At 53.3% G+C, this 12,188-nt stretch overlaps 1 protein-coding gene across 9 annotated transcripts in view; it reads left to right on the top strand.

Moving 5' to 3' along the window:
• STEAP3 (STEAP3 metalloreductase) overlaps positions 1 to 12,188 on the top strand; it is a 48,435-nt gene that overhangs the window by 11,648 nt on the left and 24,599 nt on the right. Inside the window, exons 1-2 of one of the 9 annotated variants that reach the window (XM_070507527.1) lie at positions 734 to 986; positions 2,296 to 2,356. The exons of 5 other annotated variants lie outside the window; for them this stretch is intronic. In XM_070507527.1, the coding sequence (XP_070363628.1) occupies positions 2,323 to 2,356 (34 nt within the window). In that variant the 5' untranslated portion in view covers positions 734 to 986; positions 2,296 to 2,322. Of the gene's footprint in view, positions 1 to 711; positions 987 to 2,295; positions 2,357 to 3,348; positions 3,371 to 4,545; positions 4,696 to 12,188 lie in introns of those variants that run through there. 3 more of the 9 variants (XM_014864043.3, XM_070507523.1, XM_014864047.3) reach the window with 3 other exon arrangements.

Raw genomic sequence — 12,188 nt, 5'->3', positions numbered from 1 at the left:
GTCAAATGCCCAGGGCTACTCAGCGCCGCCATTTTCCGAGATCACCAGTTTTCAAACAAGTCGAAAACAATTGAAGGTACTTGTCCTGAGACTGGGCTTAGCGTAATTTACCTCAATGATACAGAAGCCTCCAGACCTCCGGCCTCCCTTTGGGCTGTTGGTGTGGCCTCGGGGTGAACTGGAAATGCCATCAATACAAGCAGGCACATACCCGTCCATGCTTTGCCCTTGTGACACTGCTGTCATCTGTCTGTGGGTCCTTCTGTCTGTCTTTCTCCCCACCGTGGGCACTGACTAGCAGGTAAAGATGGCCAGAAAGCCTTTGTTGGCACAAAATGCTGAGAGAATTATCACTAAGCCAGTGACAGCCACAGTGATTGCAATAAATTACCCCCACAGCAATTGATAAATTGCCACTTTCTGCAGCTATTATGTTTGGCTTTGTATCCCAAAGAGTAAACGCACCTCCCTCTCTCTCTCTCTCTCTCTCTCTCTCTCTCTCTCACACACACACACACACACCCCCATGGTGAGGCAATCTGCCCTACATTGGATGACACTTATTCATTTTATGCATCCTGAGTTCTGCTGGCTGTCCTGCCTCAGTTCCTGTAGCAAAGAGACTTGAGTCTGAGCCACTAATGATCCCCAGTGAGGTTTCCTCCCCAAACAGGAAGTATCAGGCCAGCGCCGTGCTCTCACAGTGCACTCTGTAACCGAGCATCAGTCACCACTCCCGGTCCCGTCCCTGCAGCCAGAAGCTGGAGTGTGGGCGGAGGGGGTGGCAGCCCAGCTCTCCAAACCCTTGGCAGGTCCCTCGCCCTTGGAAGATCAGCCTGAGTCCTGACTTCAAACCCCAAGTCAGGCTGTCCACAGGTCAGAGGGAGACCCCAGCAACAAGGGGTGGCCCGGATCCCACTGGGGTTGTCAAGGGACTCGACTTTCAGACCCTCACACCAGCCAGATGTCCCACCAGCCTGTTGTTGGTAAGTCTGGTGAGGGCACAGATCCACGATGGCATGGGTAGCGTGCGGGTCCTTGTCCCAACTCTGCCACCCCCTGGCCTGCTCAGGTGGGCCTGGCATCTCAGGGAGTCAGGCAACCAGAGCTGCCTGGCCTCGATTCAGGTGCCGCTGTTTGCAACTGGCAGCAAAGAGCACAGGGTAACAAAGTTCTTCCCAAAATAAAATGGGAAATATGGCCATCTGCACATTAGGTCAGGAATCTTTTCAGAGTAGAGGGTTCAAGGATTTATCACACAGGGTACCTTCAGTTGGTGTGAGCCACGGCTTTGTGGGTTCTGCTGTTAAAAAAAAAAAGAGATGTTAGTGTTTATGATGCCTTTCTGTGGAAGGCTGGCCTGTTGGGAATAGTAAATTTTACTTATTGGTAACCATTTCTGGGTTGGTTTATCACAGCACTGCTGCTGTAAGTAATCAAACTGGATTTTTCCAGAATGATTCGAAAATCTAGATGTTTGTAAAAAGCCCTATAAATTATTCATTCACTTCTATTTTGCAAAGTGGTGTGGTGATAAACCTCTCTCTTCTGTCAGACCGAACTTGCACGTATGTGTGTTTGTGTGTGGATCGGCTCGCGTATGTGTTTGTGTGTGTGCCCCGCTCTTTGTATTCTCTATTGTAGGAACTTCTCAGCCTTCCTTTTAAAAATATAATGATTTTTTTTTATGATGTCTAAATAACGATTCCAGGCAGTATTACAAGAAATGTAACAGTAAAATGTTTGTAAGAGGCCATCAGAAAGGGAAAATGCCCACAGAGAAAACAGAAATGCAGCAATTAAGATGTGTGTGGCTCTAACACAGCTTTTAACCCTGGTTTGAGACTGGCAGCCTCTATCCTGTCTCCCCTCAGGTCACTGCGGGGTCGGGGAGGGGGACCTGGACTTGGGTGGAGCCTCTTTCTTGCCCCGGGGACCCCTCAGCCTGACGGGGAGGGAGGGAGGGCCTGGGACCTGTGCCACTGTGGTTTGGAATCTAGGCTAGTGGGCAGCCCCAGATTTGCAGAAACATGCCCGAGAATGAGAGGCTGGAAAGTATGAGTTGGCTGCTCAGCAGGGCAGAGGGAAAGCGGAGAGGAAGGAGTGGACCACCTCAGAGCCCAGTGTAGACCAGGGGACTGGCATTACTCATGCCGGCAGCAACGAGCCACCCGGCCTCACCTCCCTGGACAAGGCTGAATGCAGGGACTGGACGGGACTAGGGCAAGAGCCAACTTTGGGGCCTGAAGGAAGTCCTAACTGGACCTCGGTTTTCTCATCTGCAAAATGACATAGCGACAGCCTTCCACACGTCGAACCCGCATGTACAAGTCCGCGGTCAGGCTCTCTCCACAGGGTGAGTCTGGCCTCGCCTCACAGTACCTTGCCTTCATTTGACTCCTGATTATGGCAGACATGCCAAGTGCCAGAACCTTGCTGGCTGCTGGGACGAGACGTCTCAGCTGAAAGGGTGAACCTCACGGTCCCGGGGATGCCCGGGATTGCCACATGAAGCAGCTGTAGGGGCAGTCGGGGGAGGGAAGGGGGAATTAGGCAACTTCCCCGAAAGCTGCTTCTGTTTGCCTGGCAAGTAGCCAGCTTTTTAGTCAGTTGACTTCAGATCCGTAAAATGGAGAATGTTTTACAGAAGCTGTTATTCATTTTGCCTAACTGGAAAACGTGAATTGTTCATATCGAAAGGTATTGGTATTGATACTAACATTAGCACATGGGGAAGGGTGATGGAGATTATGGGGGGCTAGGGACCCCACCACCAGCCTCCCTTGGACCTCCAAGGGAAAGGACCTACCATTGTGTGCTGGTTCCACCCGGTTACCTGTGCTGCAGAGAGCCCAGTGGACCGGAGAAGCGGGGATTAATCCTGCCTCTAAGAGGATGTAGGGTGAGGGCTTCACAGAGGAGGTGGCCTTTCTGCTGGATCTTGAATTTTGTCTTTTGGAGGGAAGGGACTTTTCAGGCAGAAAGATTAGATCTGTGACCTGGGCAGGAAAAAGCACGAGGTCTGGGTGAGGTGGCCAGAGATGAGCCTGTAGACCGGGCTGTTTATCTGCAGCGTTTAAACACATCTGTGCATTAGTCTTCTGCGCTATTGAGTTTCTCAAAGAGAGAAATGCCTGACCAGGTCTAACGCTATGTTCAGGCTTCAGTAGGGACGAGAAATTCTGGGTGTCACTTAATCAGCACCGGGTACGGGAGGGCCCCAGCTGTTCTGGGGGGAGCAGCCAGGATTCACAAGCATACTCTGCCCGCAGGCACTGAATCCAGCAGTGAAGTCATTCAAGCCACAGACATGAAATGAACACCTACTTGGTGCCAGACCCCAGGCCAGGTGTTAGAGTCACAGAAATGGGTAAGAAGTGGCCCCTAGTCTGGGGGGGTGAGAGACACACGAACCACTGTGTGTAGTCAACGGTAACGTGACAGAAGTGCAGAGTGAGTCCCAGAGTGCGAGGTCCCCTCTGTCCTTAAGGGCCTGGGAGGAAGCCAGGAGGTGTCCTAGGGCTACCTGGAGCAGCCTTTTGAGTTCTTGGTGACTCTTGAAAAAGTCAGAGGTCTGCATGGCAGGAGTTTGGGAAGTAATTGCCTGACCCTCCCCACACAGAGCAGTTGGAGAGTGGAAGCTGACTTTCCATGTCCTCGGGAGTCCAGAGGACAAGGTTGCTGAAGGTCAGGGGAGGGCCCCTCAGAGACTTCTTGGAAAAAGGTGGCCCGTCAGCTAGGCAAAGCCGGGGAAGCATGCATCCCCAGGAAGCCCAGGAATCAGGCCACGTGAGGCAGGCCGAGCTCCTTGGCAGAAGCCCCTGGAGCTGCCTCTGTGTGTCTTGGCTGCCTCTGTCCCTTCCCTGCCTCCACACCTCCCCTGCCCAGGAGTAGGGGGGTCTGATCCTTGATGCTGCAAAGCTACACCATGGCAGGAGGAGGGGGTGAGGGGCAGCCACAGCCCACAAGACCCATCTGGTCCCAGGGTTTGCACCTCCAAGTGTCCCTGGAAAGCAGGAAGTCACCCAACCTCAGATGCTGAGGCTGCAGATTCAGCTGCTGCTGCCTGATCCTGACTGGATTAAGCGGCCCATGGGAAGCTGGCTGCCCCCACTTGCCAGCGCCCTGAGCTCACTGGGCAGAAATAGGCCACTTCTCCCTGGCTTCCCCAGTGCCTGGGCATGCCCTCATTCAGGCACTTTGCTCCTTGCTGCAGGGTGTAGCTGACCTTTCCTCTAAGAGCCCCAAGAGCCACCTGCCAGGCTAGGTACTGGGTGCATAATAGGTATTCAGGAAATAACGAATGAGGAGGTTTTCCAGATGAGGATTGGTAGGACCAACTGTTGCATCAAAGTGCACAGGTTGTGCACTGCACAACTGCAGAGGTACTGTTCACAGGGACGGCAATGTAAATGGTGCCCTGGGGGTGTGCAGCATGGGGACTCTGGGGCTGGAGCATCCTCCTTGCTTCAAACCCCTGGCCTTGGTGCTGACCACTGGGCCTTCCTCCTTCCCCTTTCTCCCTTCCAACCAGCACTGACCACGTCCTGCCTATGTGCTGGCAGTGGGTGGTGACGAACCGTTCCAGTGAGCAGTTCTTTTAGGCCTGGCTGTCAGTTTGTGGTAGTGAAAGAGAATCCCGGATGTGGAGTCAGGCTGTCTGAATTCTTGTCGTCCAGGGAACGTGGTCCTCTGGTAAGATCTCCCAAGTCGGGGTGTTGGGAGCTTCTGGGCACCCAGGATCTGTGTGGTCTCTGGCTACCACTCCTGTCTTCTCTGTCAGTCCACAGTGGACCTGGTGACCCAGGTGCGGGCGGGGAGGGGGCCGAGGGAGCGGTCACTGTGGGGTTTGCCTTATTGGCTCAGTGAACAATGCCGCGATGGCCTTGACTGCCTTCTCCTCACCAGAAAGAGCCCGCTCTGGGAGGCCAAGGCTTGCACGGGCATGGGGCATGTGCATCTGACTCTGAAGAAAGAGAGGAGCATAGGGAGAGAGCATCAATACCCAGGGTCCTGGGGTCAGGGAGAGCTTTATGCGGGAGGCAGGCTGAGAGCCTGACTGTAAGAACCCAGGAAGAAGGTCCAATCTGGAGTGGTTCTTACATGCCAGCGATTCATTCACCTCTCACACTGACTTTATTGAGCATCTACTGTGTGGGTTTCAAAGCGTGGTCCTGGGACCAGCAGCATCAGAAATTCTGGAGACAGAGCCCAGCAATACATTTTAACCAGCCCTCCAGATGACTCCAGTGCAGCTCAAGTTGGACCTACTATGTGCCGGCACTGGGCTCAGTGCTGGGGTTGCAAAAGTGAGTTTGACTCAGTCCCTTGAGGATCTTGGAGCCCGGGGAGGAGACAGGCAGGAAAGAGAGAAATGCTGTCAGTGGGAGAGGAGTGGAGGCAGAGAGGCAGCTGGCGTGGGTTTGACCGGGAGCTGGGGATCCTGGTGAGGAAGGGTGGCCTGCGGACCCCAACAGCTCGAGGATTGTCCCTGGCAGGGAGCTGGATGTTGGGACTAGCGGTCCCTAGAGGGCTCGGGAGCCCACTGGCCAGTCCCAAACCACCCTGGTGGTTGACCTCTGACCGTCAGCTCTCCTTACTATACTCCTTCTCTGTTCCACCGCCCCCTGCCTCTTCCCTCCCTGAGTCCCAAAGAGCAGCAGGTCTTTTCTCCAGTTGTCTTGGTGAGAAGCACGTGCATGCCTCCAGGCCATTCTCTCAGAGCACATGGACAGTTTAGAAAATTTCAGAGTAAATTTTTCCATTCAGCAGAGAACATAGTTTATTGATCTAGGTACATCTACTGCTTTATGCAGGCAAAAGGTTTAAAAAAATCCTGGAGGGAGGCAAACAAAATGAAAAATGAGTGATTTTGACAGGCTCAGACCATGGCAATTTACTTAGCTCATATAATCCTTACTACCGCTCATTAAAAGTAAGTAATATGGCTCCGTTGTGCAGATAAGGAAACTGAGGCTCAGAGAGGTAAAGCAACTCCCCAAGGCCACCCAGCTGATAAGTTCTGGGGCTGAAATATGCCCCCAGCTGCCTCCAAGCCTGTGCTCTTGCTGGCCTACCTTGTAGTTCCCTGAGGTAACTGATCCTGAGTAAATCCAGAGGCTCCAGATGTTTTCCTGAGGGAGCAGGCCTGGCTGGACAAGCTCCCAGTGACCAGTGGGCATTCAGGGCCAGGTCCTCTGCCTGATTCGGAGGGGAAGAGTTTGGTGGGAACGGGGAATGAACAGGACCCGATGCCGGCAGATTTGCAGCTGTCTGCCAGTTCCCAGCTCCAGGTCCTTACGTAAACCCTCAGCCCTTTGGGTGAGCGGCAGAGGCTGCCTCCCACCGCCCACTCTCACCAGACCACAGCTGCCTTGGTCACGGACCCACCCCGGGAGCCGGTGGGGTGGGCTTCAGACCTCAGCACCCTTCCCTGCAGGCCGTCCCACGTGGCCCTGGACTGGCTGGATGTGAGCAAAGGCTGCGGGGCCCGCTCAGAAGCCAGGAGGACTGGTCAGCCACGGGCCCATCTCCCCTGCAACAAGTTAGTGTTGATAACATGAGCCTCACTTATCCACAGGTCAGGGCACTTGGGAACCTCAAATATGTGGAAAACAACTAGAAAATAGCTTTGGAAAGTTGCAGAACCGCCACCATTGATGTCCCAGAGTCCATGCATTAAGCTTGTGAAGAGTCCTGAAGCCCTCGCCCAAAGCCCGTTTACTCTTGGTTTGCAAACGTTAATAACTGGCTTTTCTAACAGTATATAACAACTTGACTGAACTATAATTCACCCATTTAAAGTATACAATCCAGTGGGTTTTAGTGTATTCACAGAGTTGTATAACCATCATTACACTCAATTTTAAAACATTTTCATCACTGCAAAAAGAAACCGTGTACCACTGAGCAGTCACTCCCCATCTTCCCTGAAACCCCCTCTCCCCCCCAGTCCCTGGCAACCAAATCTATTTTCTGTCTCTATAGATTTGCCTTTTCTAGGCATTTCCTATAAATGGAATCATATAATATGTGGCCTTTTGCGACTGGCTTGCTTTAACATAATGTTTTCAGGGTTCTTCCAGGTTATGGCAGGTGTCAGTACTTCATTCCTTTTTATGGCTGAATATTGTTCCATTGTGTGGCTCGACCACATTAGTTTATGCATTCATCAGTTGACAGACGTTAGGTTGTTTCCACTTTTGGGGTATTATGAATAATGCCACTAGGTACATTGGGGTACACATTTGTGTGTGGACATATGTTGTCATTTCTCTTGAGTGTCTACCTAGGAGTGGAATTGCTGGGTCATATGGAGAGTCTCTGTTAAACCTTTTGAGGACCTGCCATCCTCTTTTCCACAGTGGCTGCCCCATTTTACTTTCCCACCACCAGGCGATGAGGGTTGTGATTTCTCTACATCCTCACCAACACTTGCGATCTCTGTCTGTTTTGATTCAGCCATCCTAGTGGGTATGAAGCTGTATCTCATGGTTTTAATTTGCATTTCCCTGCGGGCTGATGATGTTGAGCATCTTTTTGTGTGCTGTCAATAATTTGTATGTCTTTGTAGAAATGACTACTCAAATCCTTTGCCCATTTGTATGTAGGTTGTCTTCTTAATATTGAGTTGTAAGAGCTCTTTATATATTTAGAAAGAAGTCCCTTATCAGAAATGTGATTTGCAATATTTTTCTCCCATTCTCTGGGTTGTCTTTTTCCTTTCTCAATGGTGTATTGTCTGTATTTCTTGTGCACAGCAAATTAGCCGGACCTGGGGTGGCTTTAAGAGGCAAGCAGGCAGACAGACAGCTGTGACAAATGTCCCGACAATGAGGGAGGATGTAAGTCTGTAAAACAATTCTATCAAAATGGAGGACAAGACCCAAGCTTATCCCCTCTTGCAGCACAGGGTGATCCCTGGGTTATGGGTGGGGATCTGGCTGTCTTCTCTTGGAATATGTACTGCGTGCAGGAAGGGTTTCTGCCCCTAAAGCAGACGTGGAGTAGGTTTTGAAGCTGTGAGCTCCCGGGATGTGTGCCTTCAGTCAGAAAGACACATGGAACCTCTCCAGTGTGCCGGGCATGGTGCACAGTGCTAGTTACAGCCATGGAACAAAACACAGCGATCTCTACCCACCCCCAAAGCTGATAGGACAGGAGGGCGGGGAAGAGCAATGAGCAGAGGATCCACCAGGCAAGGACTCCCAGGGAAGTCGTCAACCACAGAGCAATGCCCTCAACATCCCCTACCCAGTGAGGGAAGCTGGGCAGCTGATGTATTTTCATTTCACATTGAGGAAATTGAGGCCAGAGAGGACGTGACTCATCCACTGCCTCCCAGTGGGGAAATCATCAGGACAGAACCCAGAGTTTCAGTCTCTCAGATCGTACTCTTTCCGTCTCTACCCTTCGCAAGACTTTGTGTTGTCATTTATGGCTGGTAAGTCCCTGGTGCTGCTGTAGACACACACCAGTTTGCCCTAGGGACGCAGTCTATTGGTGGGTCCCTGCACACTGCCATTTCTGGCCCCCGGGCCTTTGCTCACACAGGCCCCTCGTTCTGGAATGCTTTTCCTGGGCTCTTTCTCACATCCTTCAAGGCTCAGCTCAGGCCACCTCCTCCAGGAAGCCACCAAGCTTGCCCTCTGAAGTCAGTGTCCTCATCTCAGGAGACCTCGTTCAGTTAGGTCTTGTGCCTGTCACTCCCTTTGGGCACTGGGCTCCAGGATGGCTGTGGACCTCCGCAGGGATTATAAAGGGTCAGTCCCATGGGGCAGGAAGAAAACTTAGAACTTCTATTTGTATTTATTTATTTATTGCTGGGCGAGAGTCATCCTGAGCTAACATCTGTTGCCAATCTTCCTCTTTTTTTCCTCCCCAAAGCCCCAGTGCATGGCTGTATATTCTAGTAAGTCCTTCTGGTTCTATGTGAGCTGCCGCCACAGCATGGCTACTGACAGACGAGTGGTGTGGTTTCACGCCTGGGAACTGAACCCTGGCCGCCAAAGCGGAGTGCCCCGAACTTTAACCACTAGGCCATCAGGGCCAGCCCCTATTTGTATTTAAATTTTAGCCTCATCCCTTTACATTTATGTTTGCCTATATATGACATATTCTGTATATAACATTATGGTCCACAAATTACAACATTTTAAATTTCTTTATCCTATAAATAATGTAGCAGCAATAGGAATGTGTGCCCCCAAATTCAATTTTACTGCCCAGATAAAATGTAAGAATAGTTTGAAGATAACTGTGGGCCACTCGAGGACAACAACTGGAGCAGATTCCTCTCTCAGTCCCCAAGGCGAGCAGGGGCTGGAAATGTCAGCTCGGGCAGTCTCTGCAGGGAGAGGTGGAGGGCACCCCAGCCAGCCTGCAGGCCACCCCTCCTCCCTCCAGCTGCTGGGTGCCACGGCCAGCCCCCCGCCCCCATCTACATCTGACCCCGTGGTGACCCCTTTGTGGTGGCACCTGCCCCTGCCACTTGAGTCTGAAGAGTTGTCTGCTGTCCATGCAGGAGAGGCTGCAGGGCTGTCCATGTCATGACTGCCCACCATTAGTGACGTGCCTGAGAGCTGGCAGGAGCTGGCAGGAGCTGGCAGGAGCTGGCAGGCAGGCCTGTGGGCCAGCCATGGCTCCAAGCCACAAACACAGCCCATGTCATGGTCCTGCTGGGAAGTGGGAGGGGCCCGATGAGTTGGGCAGAAGCCCAGAGGGGCCTGGGACCCGTGGTTTGTGCCAGTTCCTGCACACCGGAGCCTCAATGCCGTTTTGTCTGCAGCTTGGCGGGGGGCAGGCTGGGCAGGTCTGTGTGCAGGCCGCAGGCCCCAGCCCCCACCTAGCTGCAATTTGATCCCCCCAACCCCCCTCCCCCAGGTCTGTAAATAGAACACCCAGGGAGGCGGGTCCCAGCCAGGATTGGTCACTCTCTCAACTTCAGGCCATGTGGTCATGCGACAGGGCCTCCACAGGACCTCCAGGGCCTCAGGACACTACCACCCAGCCTATACTTGCCACCTTGACTCCAGCAGCAGGGCTGTGCTGGGCACTGGGAGGCAAAAGAATTGTGGGAGGCGACCACGGCCTGTGAAGCACCTCAGAGAATAGCGCACATGCACACACCCCCCCCCAGCCCATGAAGCATTTCAGAGAATACTATACACACACACACAAATATATACACACACACACACCCCCCCCAGCCCATGAAGCATTTCAGAGAATACTATACACACACACACAAATATATACACACACACACACCCCCCCCCAGCCCATGAAGCACTTCGGAGAATACTATACACACACACACAAATATATACACACACACACACCCCCCCCCAGCCCATGAAGCACTTCGGAGAATACTATACACACATGTACGCACATACACTGGTCAGAAAAGATGGCTCTGAGCTCTTGCATGTGTTAACTCATTTCATCCTCACAACCACCCTTGGAGAAAGGTCCTACAGTGTCCCCATTTTAAAGGTGAGGGGACTGAGACACAAAGGCCCCCAGTTGGTAAGTTATGGGCGTGGCTGTGACTTGACCCCCAGCGCCCGGCCCAGATGGCTCTGTCCCTGTGTCAGAACGGCAGAGGAAGGAGCTGTCCCAGGGGTGGGAGGCCCCACAAGGAGGCACTAAACCTGGCCTTTTTTCTGTCCCGGGGATGGAATTTTGGTGGCAAGAAGCACTGTAGAGCCGCTCTATGTTTAGTTTCCGTTCACCCCGCGGCTGGAAGCAGGCCCCTTAGGACCCGAAGTCCGGGGCTTTTAATAGCTCCCTAGACTGCCGGGGCTGGGAGGGGTCGGACATGATCTGGTGCAGTGGCGTGTTGGAGAAGCCACCCAGGGAGGCTCATGACGCTCGATGTCCCAGGGCCAGTTCAGGGCAAAGCTGGGACCAGCCCCAGGGCCCCAGCGCCTGCTTGTGGCCTCCCTCCATCTCGGCTCCCCGAAAGGAAGCGAATACTGAGTCAGGTTCTGAGGAGTGAGCCTCGAGCCAGCCCCAGATAATTCCTTTCCACTTCGTGATGCTAAGTCTGGGGCTAAACACAGACAGGATTCGAAGTCTAGGTCTCCCTGACGTTTTCCCTTTGGGTCGGCTCAGTTTTGCTGTGAGGCTGTGAACCATTTGGGGTTCTTTGAGGACCAGCAGATGCCGTGCGCGCCCTAAGGCCCTCCCTGGCCTGCCCTTTGCAAGCGTCTGCCTCCTGTGCAGGAACCCTGGCGTGCCGGACCTCTCCTGGGCGCCATCCCTCACTGTGCCGTGTCCCGTCACGGGCAGACACATCTTATCTAACACACTACCCACATACACAAACACATGCACCAGACTGTAAAACATCCAAGAGTGGGGACACATCGTCCTCATCTTGATGCTCCTAAGAGTGTTCAGCACATGGTAGTTACTCCGGAGATGGGAGGAGAGAGCGAAGACGGAGGAGAGGCTTCTGTCCAGGGCAGATCCTCCAGATTGCTAGCCAACGTGGAGAAGATGGTCTGGAGGCCTCAGTGTGGTCGCTTGCCCTCCCCATAAGGCAAACCCACCCCAGGACTGGCGTCTCCAGGTGGCTGAGGCAGCGCCTGGGAAAGGCCCCGTGTATCTGCCCCAGCCTTGATGGACCGCAGGGAATCAGGGTCCCCGGGGAGGGGTTTACATTCACCTTGGCCCAAGTCCCAGATGCTGGCCTGGGAGCCTGAGGCCACCTGCAGAGCCCATCGTGACCTGCCCCTCCTCCCCAGGGCTGACGAGGTGCTGGCAGGGTCCTCTGCCTTCTTCCTTTGCCTCGTCCCTACTGCTGGTACCGTGCTGGCAACAGCATCTGCTGAATAATCCCTGACCAGCATCTACTGAGTGCTTATGATGTGCTGAGTGAGCACTGTTCTAAGTGCTTAACACACATGGACATTTATTCTGACAGCCTCCCATGAGGAAGGCACTATGATTGTCACCTGGGGAGGCGGAGGCACTGACGGGCCCAAGGTCACAGCTAACAAGTGGCAGAGTCAGAATTAGAACCCAGGCATTCTGGCTCTGCAGCCTGGCTCTTGGCCCAGGAAGCTATAAGTTGGGTCCCAGGGAGGGGCCCCCTCCCCGCTATGGCCACAGGACTCCCAGCCCAGCTCTGGGGACCACCAGAGGCCCATTTGCATCTACAAAGCATGGCTCATCACCCC

The sequence above is a fragment of the Equus asinus genome, chromosome 4, assembly GCF_041296235.1.
Source record: "Equus asinus isolate D_3611 breed Donkey chromosome 4, EquAss-T2T_v2, whole genome shotgun sequence".
In the NCBI taxonomy this organism is placed as follows: Eukaryota; Metazoa; Chordata; class Mammalia; order Perissodactyla; family Equidae; genus Equus; species Equus asinus.
The sequence above is the reverse complement of the archived record's forward strand: the minus strand, read 5'-3'. Positions and strand labels throughout refer to the sequence as shown.